This window comes from Myotis myotis, unplaced genomic scaffold (assembly GCF_014108235.1).
Source record: "Myotis myotis isolate mMyoMyo1 unplaced genomic scaffold, mMyoMyo1.p scaffold_m19_p_16, whole genome shotgun sequence".
NCBI classification, from domain to species: Eukaryota; Metazoa; Chordata; class Mammalia; order Chiroptera; family Vespertilionidae; genus Myotis; species Myotis myotis.
Genome location: NW_023416320.1, coordinates 51,601,308 through 51,623,130, shown reverse-complemented (window position 1 = coordinate 51,623,130; position 21,823 = coordinate 51,601,308). Strand labels below are relative to the sequence as shown.

The following is a 21,823-nucleotide window of genomic DNA, read 5'->3' as shown; positions in this document are numbered from 1 at the left end:
AGCCCCTGCAGCTGGTCCTGCCCTCCTGCTCCAAGCCACTGCCCCTTATGCTCCCAAGCCACAGTGGTTGGGCTTGCCCTCCCGCACCCATCCCCTGTGGCTGGGCTTGCCCTTCCAATCCCAGTGGCTTGGGCTGGGCTTGCCCTCCCACTCCCATCCCCTGGGGCTGGGCTTGCCCTCCTGCACCCATCCCCTGGGGCTGGGCTTGCCCTCCCGCTCCCAGCCGCTGCCCCTTCCTCTCCCCAAGCCACTGCCCCTCCTGCTCCTAGTCACTGCCCCTCCCGCTCACATCGGCTATGGCTCCGTTTCTGCCCCCGCGGCCTCTACTTGGCTCCCTTCTGTACCGCTTGGCCTCCATGTTGTCGTCAGTCTTCGCTCGCAGCTAGTATATGCAAATTAACCGCCATCTTTTAGCTTCTATAATTAAAACATTGTATCTTTTGGAGCTGTTGCTTCAGGAGCTCAGAGGCCGGCAGCGGCAGGCGGGGAACGTTGGAGTCCTCCGTCACTGAAGCAAGCCTCATGTTCGCTTTAAGCTGCCTGGCTGCCGGCTGCCATCTTGGCTGGTAGTTTATTTGCATATCTCCCTGATTAGCCAATGGGAAGGGTAGAGGTCGTATGCTAATTACCATGTTTCTCTTTTATTAGATAGAATGCTTCTCTTTGATACATCAAGTTTGTCAGTACCAGAAAAATCAGGTTATGCTGACAGGACACATTCTTCCACTGTGAGTGTACTTATAAGAGTCACCATATTTCAGAGCCCAGAGGGGCATTGAAGGTCACCTAAGGAAGCAGTCACTCCTCCCAAAGGAAGAGAATTGGTTTTAAAATCATATAAACGTAAGCAGCACGCACTGATGTTTGGTAAAATAACGCTACTTGTGACTTATTCAGTATAATCACAGGCTGCCCAGGGCAATGCACAGTGTCCACCATTGTTTTTAAAGACATTTTCCAAAAATATCTTGAGACCAACATCTGCCTGAGTCTGTATGTCAAGTCAGCACCTTCCTAACTCTCGATGCCAAGTTTAAATCTTTCAGGTGGACGTCTCAGATGGAAACACGTATTCATCTTTTGTAATCAAATACATTAAAAGCACATAACTATTCCCCTTTGTCAAACTTCGTATTCTTTTGGCTCACATAATTAAAAATATCTTCTTGCTATAGTTTCTTTCCTCCTTTTTAATCATCTCAAAATTACTATTGTCCTGACACATTGGCAAGGCTGAGATATTATTTTTTATACAAAATAGCCCTAAACATGAGGCGTGGACCAAGGTTCAAAATGCCTGATACAAATTGGGGAAACCAGAATAAATTCAAAACATCACATTAAAAAAATTGTTTCTGTCCAATAAACCTGCTGAATTCCCGAATGCGCAAACCCCAGTGTCTTACCCGCGGCCGCGACTCACCTTCCGTGTACTTTTGCCCCAAAAATAAAAATAAAATGTCTTTTCTAACTCGTCAGGGAAAATGTTTTATGAGCAAATGCAACATAACCAATACTTTGTTGTTATAAGCAACGAAAAAGAAGTCCTTGGCTAACCACGTGCTGGACACTGTGTTTCAAAAACTGGTGTGTAAGACACAGGCGTCAGCACTGAGCTCAGCTTGGAGGCCCAACTGACTGCTCAGGACATTCGCTTCTTTCTAACCAAGGGCCTGTCCGCCTGCCGCCAGCCTGCTGGGCACAGGCCTCCCGGGCACTCAGCCAGGCCAGGCCCCCAGGCCGGGCTCAGTAACAGCAGCAGCTTGGGGCTAACAACTCCCTCTCAGGCTCCTGAGACCTTCGCCTCCAGCTCTCGCAGACCATCCTCCAAGCACAGCCCTGGCTCTGCTGAGGCCCTAGGGCTGCAGAAGCTGCCCCTTGACCTGCACCCTCCCTGGCCCCCCACCCCCACGCCCCTCCCCACCTCAGTCTCACCCCGCACCCTCCCCGCTGGAGGCCTCCTGAGTGCTTCCTCTGTGGGTCTTGGTCAGATAACAGATGCATAGACCCTGGGGCTTCGATGGCAACCGCCTCTCACAGTTTGGGGGGCTGGGGCATTTCAGGGCAAGGTGCCTTCTGACTGGTATGTGGTGGGTCGCATGCGCTCACAGCTCCCCTGGGGGTCCTCGCGTGGAGAGAATCGCTCCTCGCTGGCCTCCTGTTTGCAGGGCACAAACCCACTAGTGGAGGCTCCATTTCCAGGACCAACCCCCTCAGGCCCCCTGCAGCACCCACTGGGGATGAGGATCACCCTCTGGCTTCTGCAGGACAGCACCGCGGTGCCTGGTCCCTCAGTGTGGGCTCTCCGGAGAGAAGGCTCGCACAGAAGGACGATGCCACTGCACACTGTGCCCTGCGACAGGAAGTGTGTTCATGCCCTGCAGGTGGCCCCACCTCACCCCTTCCCCAGGACTGGGCTCCCCTGGGAGCTGGAGCCACTCCACAGTGCAGGGCCCCAGTGGCTGCTTAGGGAGGTGTCCTGCTGGGGAGCCCCCCACCCCCATCCCTTTCTCCCTCCAGGCTGGGCCTCGGGTTAGGGGGGAGGTGAGGCATGGGGGCAGCCAGCAGGGCCAGTGCAGGGCGTCCTCAGTCTTCAGGAGGATTTTCAATGAGAAACAAGCAATAATGTAAATGTCTGGTTCAAAGGTAACAGTAAGTAGATTAGACAAACATGTGAATAGCAAATGAAACATTAAAACTGAAAAGTTACAAATTCCAATCATGTAAAATTATGTGTAAAAAAAAAAGTTGCAAAATTGCATTAAACTCACCATGACCGCGAGGAAACTTCTTCCATTTAACACGCAGAACCAGCTCATGGATGGACACGGTTGGCCACTCCTCATAGTAGGGACACCCACGGATTAGTTTCATTATTTGTTTATTTTCAAACTTTGTTTTTTCCTGTAAAAGTTATCAAATTTTCTCTGTTAGGTAATTTAAAAAGAAGAAAAAAATAGATAAATGTCAGTGAAAGGAAAATAAAGGTTACATGATATGATTTTACATAAAATACACTTGAATTTTATCAGAGCATCATTCTATGACCACGTAACCATAGCTACAGGTCTGCTACTAAAGTTTGATTTTCCCACCTTTCATAATATTTTATGAATGTTTTAGTATTAAACAAAACTGTCATAGTCAAGACTAAACTCAAAAGTTGTATTGATCATCTATCTATGTATATAAAAGCCTAAGTGACCATTTAACTGGTAGCTATGACATGCACTGACCACCAGGGGGCAGATGCTCAACACACAAGCCTGGAAACATGGAACAGGCTGATGAAACTCAGAGAGAAGGGGGAGGGGGATGGCAGGAAGAGATTAACCAACAATCTTATATGCATACTAGAGGCCCGGTACACAGATTCACGCACAGATGGGGTCCCTCTGCCTGGCCTGTGGGGATTGACCAAAACCAGCTCTCCGACATCCCCCGAGGGATCCCGGATCGTGAAAGGGTGCAGGCCAGTGCAAGGGACCCCACTGGTGCTCAAATCTGTGCACTGGGCCTCTAGTATCCAATAAGCAACTCTGATATTTTGAAAAATAAAAACCAAACTTACAAAAAGAGTTCTGAAAGCCAGCTGCTCTGAAGCCAGGATGGAAGGAGGCTGCATTTTGAGAACATCATTAGCTTCACCACCACCACCACCACCATCGTGGTGTTGAAAAAGACCCCGACTAGCAGAGACCTGGATCAAGCACACAGGCTCTCCCCCACTCCCGCCCACAGAGCACCCAGCCCTGGTTCAGCCCCGAGGGCAGGACCGTTGGGAGGGGCGGGTCTCTGACACACACTTCCTCGCCCTCCAGTGAGGGGCTAGGGGAAAGACACACTTTGGGCCTGACTAAAAGAGACATTGTCAGAGTAAAGGCGTCATCTTGATGCCGCAGGATTGGGGTGGAATTCAGCTGTGCGGCTTGCCTGTGAGAGCCGGTCACCCTGAGGCACTTCCCCAGGGCAGGCAGCAGAGACTCTGCCGCCTGATCATCCTGGAAGCCTAGCACCTGACACCCCAAAACACACATTTGTTGAATGAAAAAATAAATTTTAAATTTATGAAAAACAAAATGCCATTAAAATATACATAAAGTATGGGTGGGGGAGTGAGCTCACAGCCCCAGGCAAGCCCACAGGGCTGGGCCCTGGCATGTGCAGGGAAGGCTGCCGGCTGGATTCCCATCAGGGCACAGCCCGAGCTCTGGGCTTGACCCCCAGAGGAGGCAGCCAATCCGTGCTTCACCCTCACATCCATGTTTCTCTCTCCCCCACGCTCCCTCTCTCACTAAAAACCAATTTTAAAAAAAGGAGGTTTACATGTTTGTATGAAAAATAATAAACTGTGTTTCACACACACAACTGTAGACCTACTTTGGCCCCACCCTGTATATCCGTAAAGACCTTTTTTTTCCCTACTTCAATTACCCATCACTATTGGAAATTTAAGTAAAGGCCATTTTTATGTTGTCCAGGTCAAATCAAATTAAAAATAAGAGAGATATGAGCATCTGTTCAGAGAGGCAAAATTTTCTTGAATCTACAGCCATGTTGTGTTAATATATAGATTAGATTTGATCATACCGACTTAAACTTTGCATAATTGTCTGCAGAGATCTTAAGAAGTTCACAATCTTCTTCTGTCACCACTGAGGACACCGTTCGGTCTGACTGAATCTGAGCTGTGACATCCAGGGTCCCAAAGGTGCTCCATGGTCTAAGCTATAAGAAATCACAGGCAACTTAAAGTTCATATCACTGGCAACATGAGCAGAGCAGTGAGATGCCTAGGATGGGGAGAGATGCCAGGGAGAGAGGCAGGGCGAGAAATGCAGGGGGTGGGGGAAGATGCAGGGAGTGCACCTCCAGGAGGGAAGGGGTCAAAGCAACCAAGTAGGTGTCAGGCTTCTGCCCAATGTCACTCCCCAAAGCGAGAAAAATTTCCACTGTTTTCAGAACATGAAGGAAACAGCTTAGGACATTATTCTGTGTTTTGCTAAACATTAAGTCTTTGAAATACAGCCATAGTATAATACAGCCATAATGTAATCCATTCATTTTTCATTGCTGTGTGACTAGACTCGTTATGTATTCATTCTTTTGTTGCTGGACATGTGTTGTTAGCGGTAGTTGGCTATAAAACGATGACATGGACATTAGAGTACATGTCTCCTCATTTCATACATGACTATTTTTCTGAGACACATGCCTAGGGGAGCACTTGCTGGGCTACAGACGTGTCCGCAGCTCAGCATCTGATAGACGTTTTCCGAGAGCAAGTTCTAACTCATCCCCCTTCCCAGAGCATCAATGCAGGCAGTGGCTGCTTCTGTGCAGCTTCTCCAACACTGCGTGTTGCCTAATCCTATATAATAAAGAGGTAATATGCAAATAGTCATCACACCATCATGTGTAACCACTGATCAGTAGGAGGCCAGGGCAGCCAGCTAAGAGCAGTGGAGAGCTACAGGAGGGTGGGGCGGAGAGCTATGGGCAGAGAGCTATGGGTGGTGGGCGGGGCAGCCAGCTGAGGCAAGCCACAGTGAGCTACTCGAACACAGATTCGTGCACAGGGCGCGCGGGGCCACTAGTCTTTAATGTTTTCCCACTTGATGGCAAGTACTATGATTGATTGCACCTTTTGTTATTTATTTAGATTTATTTTTAAATGTAAAAATTGCCTACTGCATGTTTCCTGGATTGCTAGTGGTGGAGCGCCTGCCTTTGCCTGTGCCAACTCCTTTACACATAGGATCTCCTCTGTAAAGGCTGTTTCTGTGGTCAGTGTATTTCCTGTTACACCTGTGGATCGTCATGGGTTCCAGGTAATGATCCTTGGCCACCTGTGAACGTTAAAGTATCATCAACCAATATGTGCCTGTCTTTTCATTACTTACGGTACCAAACAAATATCCTTACAGTTTACTTCTAAAAGAACCTCGTTTTACAAGCTTTTGCTTTCATGACATCATGAAGAAATTCTGCCATGTATTCTAAAATATTTGAGTTCATTCTTTTTACAATTAAACTTCTGACCCCACTTTGATGTTTCTGTGCAATGTGAAATAAGCATCCAGTTTTAAATTTTCTGTTCACGTAGACACCGACTGCCTTAGCGCCTGTGAGCACACCATCCCATCACCTTCCCATGTTCGTTATAGCGGTGTTTCCCACCGAGAGGGCACGCATCTGCTGGGCTAACTCTCGCATCTGTGAGGCTCATTTTGACCCTCTGACTGCCTCTCTTTGGCCATAACAACTTAAAATGAAGTCTTCCTGTCCATGAACATAGTGCAACTGCATGTGAGCCTTTCCTAAGATGAAATGTAAAATGATGTGTGAAAAGCATTGTGACATTTTTATTACTTTTAAGTAATTGATACTTTGTGTAGCTATGTAAATAGTATCTTTTTATTAAGGATATTTCTGATTATTACCTATACTTCTGTTAATTCTTGATTATCAAATCAACAATGTATTTATAAAAGTATCTTATTGTTTTTAGTTAATTTTCTTAGTGGTTTCCATTTAGAGAAGAGGCTGGCTAACTTCTTTTTATAACAGACTAGAAAGCAAATATTCGCACTTTTCAAGCCATATGGTCTCTGTCACAACCATTCAACTCTGCTATTTAGAGTAAAAGCAGTTAAAACAGTATATAACCAATGGGGTGCAGGGGGTTGTGTCCTAATAAAACTGTATTTACAACAACAGGCTGTCGTCCATGTTTTGCCCAAGGGTTCAAGTTTGCCAACCTTGGATCTAGAACTTCACTCATATTATCAAGTTCCCATATTCTCTATTATTTATGTCTTCATTTAAAAATATATATAATCATACCAGAATATGTATGAAAATGATCTCTAATATTTAACATACAATAGTAATATTTTATATAACATATCATATGGTATCATAAAAGAATATTACTAAAGTATGTTTTTGTGTAATTTGAATTTTAAAACATTAGAGTATCCATTTTTTTAAATGATATATTCCCTCCTGTCATAGCCTGCTGTTCCTTGTAAATGTTTCACATCTAATTTTCTTTGGCCTCAGAAATTAGGTTTGGAGGCTTGGTATATTTATATGTTAAATATAAGTAAACTGCATTATGTAGAATCTATTAAGCGCATTGAGGAGGAAAGACTAAAGCTTGGGAACTTTGCTGGTCTCTGTAAAATGTACTGAGCCTGCTGTGAAAGCCTTTGGTCAATCACGGCTAATAGTAGAAGGAAAGGACTCCTTGGAAACTCACTCGTTAGGTGAGATATGACTATACGTGAGTACAGCGCAGATCCTCTGGGAAAACAGTTACACCCCTGAGCTTATCTGGGAACAAGTGTGTGTGTGTGTGTGTGTGTGTGTGTGTGTGTGTGTGTGTGTGTAGTTACCTGTTGCTTGAGGAAAGTCTTAGTCATCTCTTTAAGAAATTGTCACCATCTAGAACCCATTCAGTGAAGGCTTACTAAACCCTTCAATAAACGTTTTCTTACTGATTTTGAATAATAGTCAGGGCTACATTTTTTCCATTTTGATTTATGCAGATAGATTTGTGAGGATGGGTAAAAGTAGTGTATTTAAAAATTCTTTACACAAAAGAGCCACAAAAGTTAATTTTCAATATTATGATACACACATACACACACTCACATGTGGCTTTCACACACGACCAGCTCAGAACAGAGAACTGTGGTCATCACAGCTGATGAGGACACTCTGTGCATGTGGACAGTCTCCGACTTGCAACAGTTAGACCCATGGTTTTTCAACTTTATGGAGATGCAAAAGCAATTACACATCCAGTGGGAACGTACTTTGAATCTTAATCTTCCCCAGGATAGCGTTACATGGATAATCCATGCCATGAGGCTGGGCAGCACCAACAAGATGATTTTGTCCAACTGGAGGCTAAGCAGGTGCCCTGAGCACGTTTAAGTAGGTGAGGCTACACAGTGGCGTTCGGTAGGTCAGGTGCATTGAATCCATTTTCAACTCATGATGGCTTTACAGGGACATAACCCCATCGTAACTCAAGAAGTACCTGTGTCGACATTATTTGTCATTGAAGAAAGACATCAGGGTCTACTCTAGCTCATTAATGCCACCATGGTTCCAATCACACATTTCAGGTGATATCATACAATGAACACATGTAAAAGGGGCCACTTAAACCAAGGAAGTTTATTCCCCAGTCAACATGGGGCCTGGTTCTCTGACTTGTGGTTCCCACAATGGCTGTGTTAGTCCCCCTCATCAGAGCATTAAACCAAAGCTGGCAGCTGCGCTTCTAGCCATGCCCACCGCATCGCCATCCTCTCCAAGGCCACGACAAGTTTTTATTTCAGTAACAAACACATAGGTAAGTGTTCAAAATGTCAGTGGAACTGAAATGACCTTAAGGAAGGTGCCAAAATACAGGCATTTATCTTAAAGTACTGTAAAATTGTAGATGCTAAAGTGGTGTATTTTATGATGGCCTATCTCACCTGGGAGACCACGCTGAAAGTTATCATCCTGCCTTTGACCGGGGCATATGTTAATGGGATTCTTAAAAGCAGGGGAAGAAAATAAAAGAATAAAATCTGCCGCTGGAAGTAATGCTGTCAAAGAGGGAGCCGAGGCTGCGTCGGATGCCCAGCCATCCTGCCTCTAGGTTCTTTTCATCGTTTCATAATCTAATGAAAGCACAGTGCTCAGCCATCCTGGACACTGTGCTTAGGGAAGAATCTGTTAGGGACAAAGCATAATTCTTGCCATCAAGATAGAGAAAAGCACAACTTCCAACCTGTGGCACTGCACTTATAACCCTTTCCCTGTGGCAGTAACTGATGGGGGGACACACCAGTCACAGAGGAAAGGTGGGCCGGGCTCACGCCTAGCCCCATAAAACAAAAAGAATATGCTTGGTCACTCTAGTATCGCTACACTCAGATACATCTCAAATAGCTGGTGGTTTAATTTCAACTGTTTCCAAAGGGAAAACACTGGTACAGTAAGAAAGCACTATTACAAAGAAATTGGGATTGAATTGAAATGTCAAAATACACTTGAATAAAACATGGGGCTGTTTGTTGCTTGAACAAGTGGGAAGAATCAAATAACTCTCAGGGAAGACAAAACAATGGACTGGAGGAGCTTCCAGCAAAACAGACAACCAACCTCAAAGAAGTCATTGCTCTGATGTGTTTTCACGAGATGTCAAGAATCTCAAAAGAGCACTTGAAAGATTTATGGTGCTGGTGGAGAGAAAATATGCTTCATTGAACCAAATAAAAATCATTTTTGTTGTTGTTTTTTCAAAATTACTGATCTTTAGGCAATAGAATGTTGGTACTCAAAACTCTTGGCGCAAAGAGCGCAAGAAGGGATGGATGTTTGAGAGGATGCGAGCTCTCATGGAGCCCCGCAGTGCGGACACTGTCGCGGTCTCAGAAGGAGGCAGGGAACCCACACAGCCACAGCTGGTTGTGGAAGAGCAGCCAGGACGCTGAGATTCAAAACACTCATGCATGTGGTTGTCCAAGTAATTGTTTTCCTCACATGGACAAGAGTATAGTCATCCTAATTAAAATTGTGTTTATAGTTATTGATCTTATTCTACTAAAATAGATGCTTTATAGCCACGTTAATCTTGCAACATCAGTCTCTTTTGTCTTATTCTACTTAATCTATACAATAAAAGCCCAGTGACCATTAAGGCGGTATGACCAGAACGAACAGTTGATATGATGTGCACTGACCACCAGGGGGAAGATGCTCAATGCAGGAGCTGCACTCTGGTGGTCAGTGCACTCCCACAGGGGGAGCGCAGCTCAGCCAGAAGCTGGCTCACAGCTGGCGAGTGCGGTGGCAGTGGCAGGAGCCTCTCCCACCTCCACGGCAGCACTAAGGAGCAGCAAGCCAAGTGTTAAGGAGCAACAAGCAGGCTGACGGTAAGGAGTGAGGGGTCCCAGACTGCGAGAGGTCACAGGCCGGGCTGAGGGACCCTTCCCTCTCCAGTGTACAAATTTTGTGCACCAGACCTCTAGTAAAGAAATAAAATACTTCCTGATCCTAGGCACCACACTCAGACTTTACAAAATGGGCTCCCTGAGTTTTTGTAACAACTCCAAGAAATGAGTTCCCTTATTGGCTTGGTCACTGACCAGCTGTGTGACCTTAGTTAAGTTCCTTAGCCTCCTGAGTCCATTGTCATCATTTTTAAAATGAGGATGGTAACCTTCACTGTTCCTTCTCTGATGCTCTTCTTTTCTTCTATGTACATCCGACTTTGTTACCTATAGCATTTCCTTTCTCTCTAAAGAATTTATTTTAACATTTATTGCAAGGCAGGTATACCAGCAACAGATTCTCTCAATTTTTTTAAATATATTTTTATTGATTTCAGAGAGAGGAAGGGAGAGGGAGAGATAGAAACATCAAAGATGAGAATCACTGACCGGCTGCCTCCTGCGCACCCCTTACTGGAGATCAAGCCCACAACCCCCATATGTGCCCTTGACTGGGACCCTTCAGTCCACAGGCCAATGCTCTATCCCCTGAGCCAAACCAGCAAAGGCTCTCAATTTTTATTTGTTTGAGAAAGACTTACTCCCCCTTCACTTTTGAAGTGAATGCTAGGTTGGTGGATTTTTTCTTTCAACACATTAAATATTTCACTAGAAAGGCAGGGCACTGGCATACACATCCACCTCTAGGCCTGAAAAGAGAGAACCCAAAGGAGAGCTGTGTGGGGAGGACCATGTGACAGGAGCTGGGACACTAGGGGACAGAATCAGCCCCTGACCTCATGCCGTTCTCCGCTGGTGCTGTCCCTGGGTGGATCCAGCCACAGGCCAGTGGGCAAACAAACCCTCCAACTTAATCCCTACAATCTGGCCCTGGGGTGAAGGGCAGAGCAAAGAAGGATGGCAGTGTCTCCGTGAACAAGGGCCAGGAGAATCTACAGACTTGATGGCCTTCTCGCTTTGTTTAGTGTTGAGACTGTCCTTGGAACTGGACCAGCCCAATCTTTCTAATTTCTCTCTTCTCTTTTTCTTCTCTAGACTTGCCTTTTATTCATTTACCACTGATCTCCCCAAACTTCACATTTGCCACTTGTTTGCTCATTTTCATTGTGAAATCATTGCTTAAAAAGAGGGTTCCTCACCAAAAAAAAAAAAAAAAAAATGTATGTGCCTTTTACCTTCCTTTTGTCAAATATTTCCTGTCCTTTGAAGTGACCAGCCCCCCTTCTCCACAGATATTATCTGACACTCAGCCAAGGTGATCCCCCCAATGCTGACACCCCATAGAACATTTTGTCCCAGTCACTTAGCACTACAATAGAGACCAGCTCACATTGTCATCTAGTCTGTATGTGTACATGCATTCAGCCCCAACTTGATTGCAAACTCTTCAGAGGCAAGAAAAAGCTGCTCCGAGTTTCACATCCCCCATAACTTCTAATGAGGCTTTATAAACAGTGCACACTAGACCTCAGATTTGAGAGCAGGAACCATGTCAAATTCAATTTTGCTGCCCCAGTACTTGGCAGTCAACACATAACTCATTTACGGGCTCATTTCCCAAGTCATGAGTGAGTAACGACTTAAGGTTTTATGAATTAATTATATTAAAATAACCAGTGAAAGTATGTTCTTTTACTAATTTACTAGAGACCCAGTGCATGAAATTCATGCACTTGGGTGAGGGGGGGTCCCCAGCCCAGCCTGAACCCTCTCGCAGTCCAGAGCCCTCAGGGGATGTCTGGCTGATGGCTTAGGCTCATGGCTGGCTTCTGGCTGGGAGGCACTCCCCCTGTGGGAGTTCAATGACCACCAGGGGGTAGCTCCTGCATTGAGCATCTGCCCCCTAGTGGTCAGTGTACATCATAGTGACCGGTCATTCTGCTGTTTGGTTGATTTTTCATATTAGCCTTTTATTATATAGGATTCTCTAAGTCAATTAATGAATTGCTCCTCTGATTATAAAGAAGTTTACAGTCTAGATATAAAATTGTCTTTCTTCATGAAATATAATCATTGAAATAAAAACATAATTGATTTTGAGTAATGTTAACAAAACATTACTAACAAAATATTGAAAGTCAATTATTATTGTTTAATGTTAAATAGTCAACCAACTTCATAGAATTGGAGATAAAAGAAAAGTACTATTTTTTTCATGATTCAGCAAACACTGAAAGGATGAAAACATTTCCATTTCTCGTATAGGACCCAGCATATCTTGAACCACCATTGAACCATCTATACTAATAATAGAGGAATATTCAAATTGTCCTGGACACCGTCACAGTAACAACTGAACACCAGGATGCATGGAGCGACCAGGCCGGCAGGGAGGCAGTTGAGGGCAACCAGGCCAGCAAGGGGGGCAGTTGGGGGTGACCAGGCCAGCAGGGGTGTGGGCAGTGAGGAGCAATTGGGCTGGCAGGGGGGAAGTTAGGGCAACCAGGCCAGTGGGGGGGAGGGGAAGTTAGGGATGACAAGGCCGGCAGACAGAGGTGGTTAGGGGTGATCAGGCTGGCAGGGGGGACAGTTAGGAGCCAGCAATCCCAGATTGTGAGAGGGATGGCCGACTGCTGGTTTGTGAGAGAGATTGTGAGAGGGATGTCCTACTGCTAGTTTAGGCCCAATCCCTGGGAAAGGGTGCACAAATTTTGTGCACCAGACCCCTAGTATTTATCATAATGATGAATATAACTGTGGATATAACAACATAAAAAATAGAAATGTGTCAGAAGGGACACAATGGACTTAATCTAAATGACTGTGTTTGTTGCTCCATCAAAAACACATCACCATCAATTTTTGTGGGAATATATGAATCTGCTCATCACATTTGCAATCAAGATGGACTCCACAATGATGTTTTTCAAATCCACCTACTCTCGCCCCTTGAAAAATACTTTCTTCACCCCTGGCCAGTGAGGCTAAATTGGTTGGGCATCATCCCATGCACTGAAATGTTGCCTGTTTGATTTCCAGTCAGGGCACATGCCTGGGTTCCCCACTTGATCCCCAGTAGAGGGCATGCAGGAGGCAGCTGATAGATGTCCGTTCTCACATCAATATTTCTCTCTTTCTTCCTTTCTCTCTCTCTAACAATCAATACAAAGATGTTTAAAATAATACTTTCTTCAAAGACACCTTACTCAGAAATATCATATTAAAAAGATAAACACGGAGGAGTTATTTTTGTAAGAGATGGTGCCTGAGAGCCAGTCAGTGTAGGGGGCAGTCAGTCTTCTACCAAAGTGACTAGAGGTAAAATGAGAAAATCAGTGAGGAAACATTTGCAGGCATCTGCCATTGAGTCGTGAATACCACAGCCTTGGGGAAGAATAAACACTCAATTGTTCGCAGACTGGAGGGGCCAATGCAATTTCTAAAAAAGGTTGTCACATTAAAAAAGCACCAGCCATGTTCAATACTCAAAATATTGGGCAGACACCACCACAAAACCAGGGAACCGAGATCACACTAATGGTCTCGAGGGCCCTGTTTACGTTTTATAGAGAGCTTTGCCGATCTGCAGATGTTGCACTAACTCCTGAGAATTTTGTGTCAGTAACACATTCATCTACTTATCTCCTCAAGAGCGCGTCCTCGCTGCGGCCTCACTTGCTCAAACAAGCCTGACTTTGTTCAGGCTTCAGGCTGAAGGGTGACCAGAGATCATGGACTAAGCCCTTAGGGCTGAGTCTTGATTTCTCTAAGCTAACAATGGCTATCCCTTCACTTCTGTCAATGCTGAGTTGAAAGGTAGACCACCATCGTCCATTCTGGAAGCCATAAGAAATACAGGAGATGAGTGACTTACAGAGATGAAATGCCTGGGATGGTGATGACTGAGGGTGAATCTGAGGAGAAAGGCAGCATTCTAAGGCTGGCCCTAAGGGAACCAATCCCTGAGCGGTCTGTCTCCAGACTTCCTTTATGTGGCATAACATACTTATTGCTTAAAACCATTACTGATATGGGCTTTAGATTACACACATTCTAAACCCTCTTAATGTTAACAGAGGGTAAGACCAAACTCTCTAACCAAGTTTCATGAAACGAATTCCAACTGTAAGAAAAAAATTTCCTGTCTTTCAAAAATGGAGACCATACTCAAAGTCTACATAACTGTCAAAAATTCTGACAGTTATTGGCATCATCAAGTTCACTGATAGCTGCACTCAAAAGCTTCCCAGTCACACTCTGATCAATGACAGAGGTGGAGAAATGATGACTTGGGAAATGAAAGCCCGTAAATGAGCTTACTGCAGAAGTAGTGAGAAAATTACTAATGGAACAGGCTCCCTGGTGCCTTTACCCTCATCATTTCACATTCTGTCTGGTAGAAAAATTAAAAAACAGAATATTCATTATAAAAAAAATAAAGAATTGCAACATTAAGGCAGGAGTTCTGGAGAAGTTTTTGGAGATGAAGCAGGCTGTAAGGTAAAGCAAACCTATAGCTATGAGACATCAGTCCAAGAATCTGCTAGGCTTTCAAAAATTTTACCTGAACAATTATATTTATGTAAGAGTGATCCTTACAAATGAGAGATGGATTTTGGGAGAAATACGTATATGCCTGAGGGACAGTGGCAGCTGAGACACTTTCTCCTGCTTAATTCTCTGATGAGAAAACTCATTTTTACAAAAATGAAAGCACAACCTTGGAGACGTGAGACGATACAGGTGATTGCGTGGTGTGGTGTTGAGTGTGGGGGGACTTATTGTCAACAGTTTTGGGAGGGGTGAGATCACGTGACAGATACCTGGCAGGGGAGTTGCTTTCCTAATCCTATCAAGACCTTTGGGTGAAGGCCTGCAATTGATTGTAGAGCCGCTTGAAGGACATGGGAGAGTAGACTATGTCAAAGACCTCAGCACAAGGGAGGGAACACCCTTTGAGGTAGAATAAATTTGAGTCCTGGAAAATATTAAACAAGAATGTGACTTTAGTGATTATGATGTATCCATGCGGGTTCATCAACAGCAGCAAATGCACGACTCCTGTGGGGACGATTCCTGTGGGGAGGCTGATAGTGGGGAGGCTGTGCATGTGTGGGGTCAGGGTACCTTGAAAATTATGCTGCAGTGAACACGTGGTGCATATATCTTTTCAAGTTAGTGATTCTATTTTCTATTTTCTTCAGATAAATACCCAAAAGTGGAATTGCTCAATCATATGGGAGTTCTATTTTTAATTTTTAAATAATCTGCATACTGTTTTCCATAGTGGCTGCACCACCTTACATTCCCACAAGAGTGTCTGAGGGTTCCCTTTTCTTCACATCCTCACCAGCACTTGTTTTTGATAATAACTTTTGTGTCAGATTCAAAAAATAATAATCTCAAGACCTATGTCAAGGAGCTTACCACCTAGTTTTATGTTTTCAAATCTTTAATCCATTTTGAGTTAATTTTTGTGTGTGGTATAATATAGTTTCATTCTTTTGCATGTGGCTGTCCAGTTTTTCCAACATCATTAATTGAAAATACTACATATTCCTATTGTATATTCTTGGCCCCTTTGTCATAAACTAAGTGACCATATATACATGAGTCTATTTCTGGGCTTTTTGTTATGTTCCACTTATCTATGTGTCTGTTTAATCCACTATGTTTCGATTATTATCTATAATAATAAAAGTATAATATGCTAATTAGACCAGACAGCCAAACGACCTTCCAGATGTCATTCCAGATGTCCTAAGCCACAGTGGCAGAGGCCAAGTCAGAGGCAGTTACGGGCAATCAGGCAGGCAGGTGAGCAGTTAGGGGAAATCAGGCAAGCAGATGAGTGGTTAGGGGTGATCAGGCAGGCAGGTAGAGGGGTTAGGGGTGATCAGTCAGGCAGGCGAGCAGTTAGGGGCATCAGGCAGGCAGGCAGAGTGGTTAGGGGCAATCAGGAAGGTAGGCAGAGGCAGTTAGGGGCAATCAGGCAGGCAGGCAGAGTGCTTAGGGGCAATCAGGCAGATAGGTAGAGGCAGTTAGGGCCAATCAGGCTGGCAGGAGAGTGGTTAGGGGCAATCAGGCAGGCAGGCAGGCGAGTGGTTAGGAGCCAGTGGTTCTGGATTATTAGAGGGATCCCCCAGGGGTATCTGGCCTAAACCAGCAGTCGGACATCCCCATAGGGGTCCAGGATTGCAAGAGAGTGTGGGCCGAGCTGAAGGACAGCCCCCATCCCCTGCTCCCCCCTCCCACTCCCCCGTGCACAAGTTTCATGCACCAGGCCTCTATAATATAGCTTGAAATCAGGGAGCATGATGCCTCTAGCTTTGTTCTTTTTCAAGATTGTTTTGCATATTTGTGGTTTTTGTTTTTATGGTTCCATATAAGTTTTTGGATTATTTATTGTACATCTTTGGAAAATGCCATTGTAATTTTTTAAATCTTTATTGTTGAAACTATTAATATGTCTCCTTTTTTCCCCCATTGACCTCTGCTAGCCCCCCTCCACCTCTCACCACAGGCCTTCACCACCCTATTGTCAGTGAACATGGGTTACGCATATATGCATACAAGTTCTTTGAATGATCTAATGAATAAAATAAACTGATGAACAAAATAGGTCCAGAGACATAGAAGCACAGAACAGACTGTGGAACCTGAGAGCGAAGGCATGGGAGGGTGGGAAGGTGAGAAGAGATCAACCAAAGATCAACCAAAAAATGCCATTGTAATTTTGATAGGGATTACACTGAATATGTAGATTGCTTTGGGGAGTATGGACATTGTAACACTATCCATTCTTCCACTATGAACACAAAATATCTTTCCATTAATTTGTGTCTTCTTTAGTTTCTTTTATCAATGTCTGATAGTTTTCAATATACAGGTCTTCATCTCCTTAGGTATAATTATTCCTAAGTATAAACAGTATAATTTTTACTTTTCCTCTAATTTATTTTAAAATAGTAGCATCTTTGCTATGACCCAATGTTTATTTTTAGTTATACCTCACATTTAACCTCTATGTGAAAATAAATGGCCACTACATTTAGTAATGATAAGAAATAGTTTCACTACATTAGCCATGATAAGAAATATTTTCATATTGTAAATAAACTATAAACTATATTAATTTTTAAGGACTGGGGAGATAATTAAATGTTAAGTTCTAATTCCATAATTATAGCAGAAAGATTTTTTTAGTATCTTTTTAAATGTCTGAATATTCTAATATTTATATTTCATTTTTAAGAACAAAATAATTGTGTGTATTTTAAACATAGCAGTTAAGATAAAATATATGCAGTACATAAAAGCAGAAACTTTGAATCAATGGAGATTAAATCCTTTATTATTTGCAATTTAATTGAACCAAAACTCATTTCACAATTGTCTTTGATGTTTTGAAAGCTCTGTCTAATTAAATGAAACTAACTGTAATTAAATTTATTCTGATTGAAAGCCCTCAAAGTTCCTGGAGTACCATATTGGGCATTAGAAAAAATAAGCTCCCTCATGCCAAGGATGTGACCTTCACACTGGGGTCGGGAGAGAGGTCCAGGGGCAGAGCGAAGACAGCTGCAGGACCTCAGGGCAGCCTGTGCGTGAGCGAGCCAGGAGCTGGGAGGAATCAGGAGGTCTGGCCTGGAGCGGCCCTGGGAGGAGGGTTTGGCGTTCTTTATTGTGGCCACTGAGCTTAGAGAATGGTCCACCAGAAAGCCAAGCAGCACCTGATCTCAGAAATCAGGAGGCAGGGGGTCTGACACCCTGAAGACAAAGGCTCTGCCCTACTGAGGGGACTTTGCCTTTACTCTTCAAAACACCCCAATATTCTGCTTGGCCCAGAACTTACAACTAATCAGAATAAATTTCCATTTGAAATTATTGGCTGAGTTTTATTCTTGACTTAAGATGAAATTGCTATTCAACTGCCTGATGAAAAAGATGTCTCATTTCTCAAGTTGGAAGAACCATTTATCAATGCCTGTTAAGTTCCCCAAAATTTTCTCCAAATATCTGATAAAACCCGAACTTTATTGGGTAGTATGAGTAAGATCTTCATGGTCAATTATCCTCACCTAGAAAAGATACAATCTGCACTGTTAATGCAGATTAGAATATCTTGTAGATAAGAGATGGGAAAAAATGGGATTCCATGGTTGAGTGATTAACTAGCTCAAAATATCTTCACTCCAAATTAAGGCTACATACATGCTGGCCGCAAATTGGTTTTACCCATTCCCATGCCCCCACCACCACCACCACCACCCAACCCTCATCCACTCAGCTTGTTATTGACTGACTAGCTAGCAATGGATACAAGGCAATAAAAAGATAATTGAGAGGAGGTTTATTCCTGAAAGATGTAGGAATTAAAGTCCATTTCAACAATTAAATGCATGCAGCCAGCAATTAGAGTATGCGCATGTGCTTATTATCTCCATTTACCCTTATTATCTCTGCTAAATGGTTTCACTGTCATTGGTTCCTTTGGCTCTTTTCTACCCTGAGTCTAACACTGGCTTTCTTAGCCACAATGCCAGGCTCAGTGGACCAGACCCCACCGGAGTATCCAGAGCTCCAGAAAGATCCTGGGTGTTTGTGCTTTGATTTACAGTAACTACCATGGGAGGTGGAACCATGGCTTCACCTGCTCCGACAGGGAATACATGGTCTAATTATAGATCTCAGACTGAATGCAAATAAATATCATTGTGTTTCCTTTCTGTGCTGGTCCTGCTAGCACATGCTTAAACTATCTGATTTATACAGACACAAACCAGGAGTTTAATTACTGTGTCCTGAATGCCCTGTAACATCACTCCTGCACCACCGCAGTGATCATACAATTACTCGTCCTTCTTTAAGTACCAGGCTTGTATAGTTATTCTTTCAAAAATATGCCACGTATAAATTATTGGGTAAAATTCTCTTGTGGGTGTAAGTCAATGTCCATGATTTCAAGTACAGTCCAATAGGAACAAACTCCTTAACCCTCAACCTCAAGACCCTCTGCTCTCCTGCCTGATTTTCTAGCTCGGCCTGCAAAATAGTTTGGAGGAGGGATTTCTCTTTCACGGCAGAGTTTACTCACTGCACCAGGAATAGCCTGTGAATCCGACTGCGTTTTCCCAGCAGCCCCTGGAAACCACAGTGAGCGCCTTCCCTGACCTGCTCAGTCCTTCCATTTAACCTCTCAGTCTGTCCCCTTATCTACATCCTCCCAAAAGCACCACACTTCCCTTCAGCTCAAACAATGAATTCAGCAACTCATCTATCGGTAACGTATAGCAATCAAAGCAGGCCTTCTTTGAGCCCTTATTTTGTCTTAAGTGCATTCATGGATCATCTGATTCTCAAAGCAGAGTGATGAGAAGGATAGTATTAGTGTTATTACTGCCACTAAATCAATTGCACAGATGAAAGCACACATGAGCTTCAGAGCCCTTAAGGAGCGTGGCCCAGCGATGGCAGCGACAGCCGAGCCAGGGCTCCAGGTGAGGACTGTCCCACCGCGCTTTGTGCTCTTTTCTTCTCACCTTTGTTGTTTCAAGTTGCACTTAATTGTTCCTTGCTCTTTGCGGCTCTCTAACTGGAATATTGTCCCGTCTTGAGAGGGCGCAAGGGTGTTCTACACATCCTGTTAAGCCTCTAAGCATTTGCAAGGCAGAGACACATATTTCTGTTTGGTAGGTAATGCAGTACCGTTTTGGAGGCCGTGACAAAGCTACAGCAAAACTAAACTGTGGGCAGAAAGCACCATCCATTCGCGGGGATGGCTACACACGGGAACACTGAACCTGAGGCCCCAGGTGAGGGTCAGTCAAGACCAAGAATTAGGCAGATACTGCAGCTGAACCACCAACCGAGCTTCCGTGTGACCTAAGGCCAGTGAATGAGGAGCCAGCAGGTCTGGTGAGTTAGCCAGTGAAGCAGGTGGCCGTGCCATGCACCTGCCTCAGCAGACGGGGCAGAGGAAGGGCCGCGGCGAGACCTAGAGGCAAGAAAAGGAGGTGAAGCAGCACTGTTTCCATGTTGCAGAGAAGCTGTCCTCTGTGGTGCGGCTCCGGGGCTGGACCGAGGGGCAGAGGTGCTCACTGGGGAAGAAGAGGAGACACTGGACCCCACGGGAGCCCCTCCTGACGCAGGAAGACCCGCTGTGAGCATCCGGCTTGGGAACCACCCCCAGTGCACCCTCGGGCAGCGTTTCGGGTGCAAAGCAGGTGCTGACTCTGCCCAGCAGCCGGGAGCATTCATTCCTCACAGCAGGTAGCGAGATTCTGCACATTTTCCTACTTTGCTCCCGTGGCAGGGGTGGTACACCTTCCTCTATGGGACCCACAGGCTGCGCGGAGCAGGGTTGCACTCGCCCAGGTAAGCGTCCCGGACGCCCGGAGGCGGGCCCAGTAGCCACCCCGCGTGTGGAGGAAGCGAGGAAGGAAGCTGCTCCATGGAGACAGCCAGAGGCACAGGAGGCCGCTGGTCCCCACGCTGGCGCCAGAGCCGGCCCACCGCACTCTAGGGCACACGTCTGCGCGTCGGAAACCTTCCTGCCTGGTGTGTACGTCAGTGTGTACGTCAGCGACAGCGAAGCAGAGACAAGAGCTCTTTCCGAGCATCTGCCTGCACTGTGAGTCCGGCCGGGAGCAAGGCCGCAGGCGTTTGCAGTCCCCCAGCCCCCAGAGCTGGACTTGGGTCGTGAAGAATGAACGGGGTCCTAGACCGGGGTTTCTCATATGTTCTCTGTGCTCAGGGACGCCCGCTTGTTCACAAGCTGCTGGAGGAAAAGCGGAGAGTGAAGACCCACTGCTGTTTTGGTTCTCTAACGGACACAGCAAAAACGCGAGTGCCGGCAGCAAGCCCAATAGATGGAGGAAACATCCCCAGGTGCCAGTGGCCCTTTGCTTGCTTGTAAAAATTACAAAATTCTTGTATGCACAAATCTTTGGGAGTCATAATATTTTAATTTTTAAAAGTGCCATTAAACGAATACACAGAAAGGTCAGCTACTAAAACTGGGCAAAGAGCAACATGTTCTATGGGCACAGCTCTCATTACGCAGCGGGCAGAGTCAGCAGCAGGTTCCAGTTGCTAGTGACCTGACATGAATTTAGTGAACAGTCACAGGCTTGTCACTTAGACGAGAACAGAAGCTCTAGTGTTGCTGACAGTTAAAATGCTCTGCCTTCATTTCTGTACTTTTTAAAAAGATTCTATCAAAACTACAAAAACACGAAGAATTTCAGAGCTGACAACCGCCTGCCAGCCGCTGGCAATGCAGCTGCCTCCACGGCACTGCTCCCTGAGCGCAGCAGGCCCTGATGGACAGCAACGCTGGGCGTCCGCCAAGGAGGCGGCGCCGGAGCTGCACCACCTCCCACTCTGGGAGGCTGAGCTGAGGAACTCTAGGAGCGTGGACAGAATGACCGGCTGGGGACCAGCAATAACCAGGAGAGAATGGGAAGCGGGAAAATCAACCATCAGCTCAAGGCGGAGCATAGGATCCAAGGTTTCCATGGCAACACAAAGAAAATCTCTTCTCAGTTGAAGACAGGAAAAGCTGAGGACTGGCCCACTGTGTAATCATAAGGACAGCATAGCCCCAGGTAAGGCTGTGGTCACAACCCCACTGAGTGTTCTGTTGAACCTGAAACTTGGGGTAGTGATTTTTAAACCTCATACATAAAGTGTCCTCCTGGCCATATTACGCTGCAGAATGTGGAGAATGTTCTAGGAACAACGGGTGTTGTCCCAGGTCTCACTCACAGTGGTGCCACTGGGCCATGAGGCCCAACTGGCAGCAATTCCCATGGACCTTCGCTGCACGATTTCCGTGGACAGTTGGCAGAGCCCTCACATGG

General features: G+C 45.2%; 1 protein-coding gene across 1 annotated transcript in view; it reads right to left on the bottom strand.

Moving 5' to 3' along the window:
- Positions 1 to 21,823, bottom strand: part of CNBD1 (cyclic nucleotide binding domain containing 1) — a 209,708-nt gene that overhangs the window by 91,119 nt on the left and 96,766 nt on the right. Inside the window, exons 7-8 of the mRNA XM_036337501.1 lie at positions 4,591 to 4,728; positions 2,772 to 2,904 (exon numbers count right to left, since the gene is read on the bottom strand). Of these exons, the coding sequence (XP_036193394.1) occupies positions 2,772 to 2,904; positions 4,591 to 4,728 (271 nt within the window). The remainder of the gene's footprint in view (positions 1 to 2,771; positions 2,905 to 4,590; positions 4,729 to 21,823) is intronic.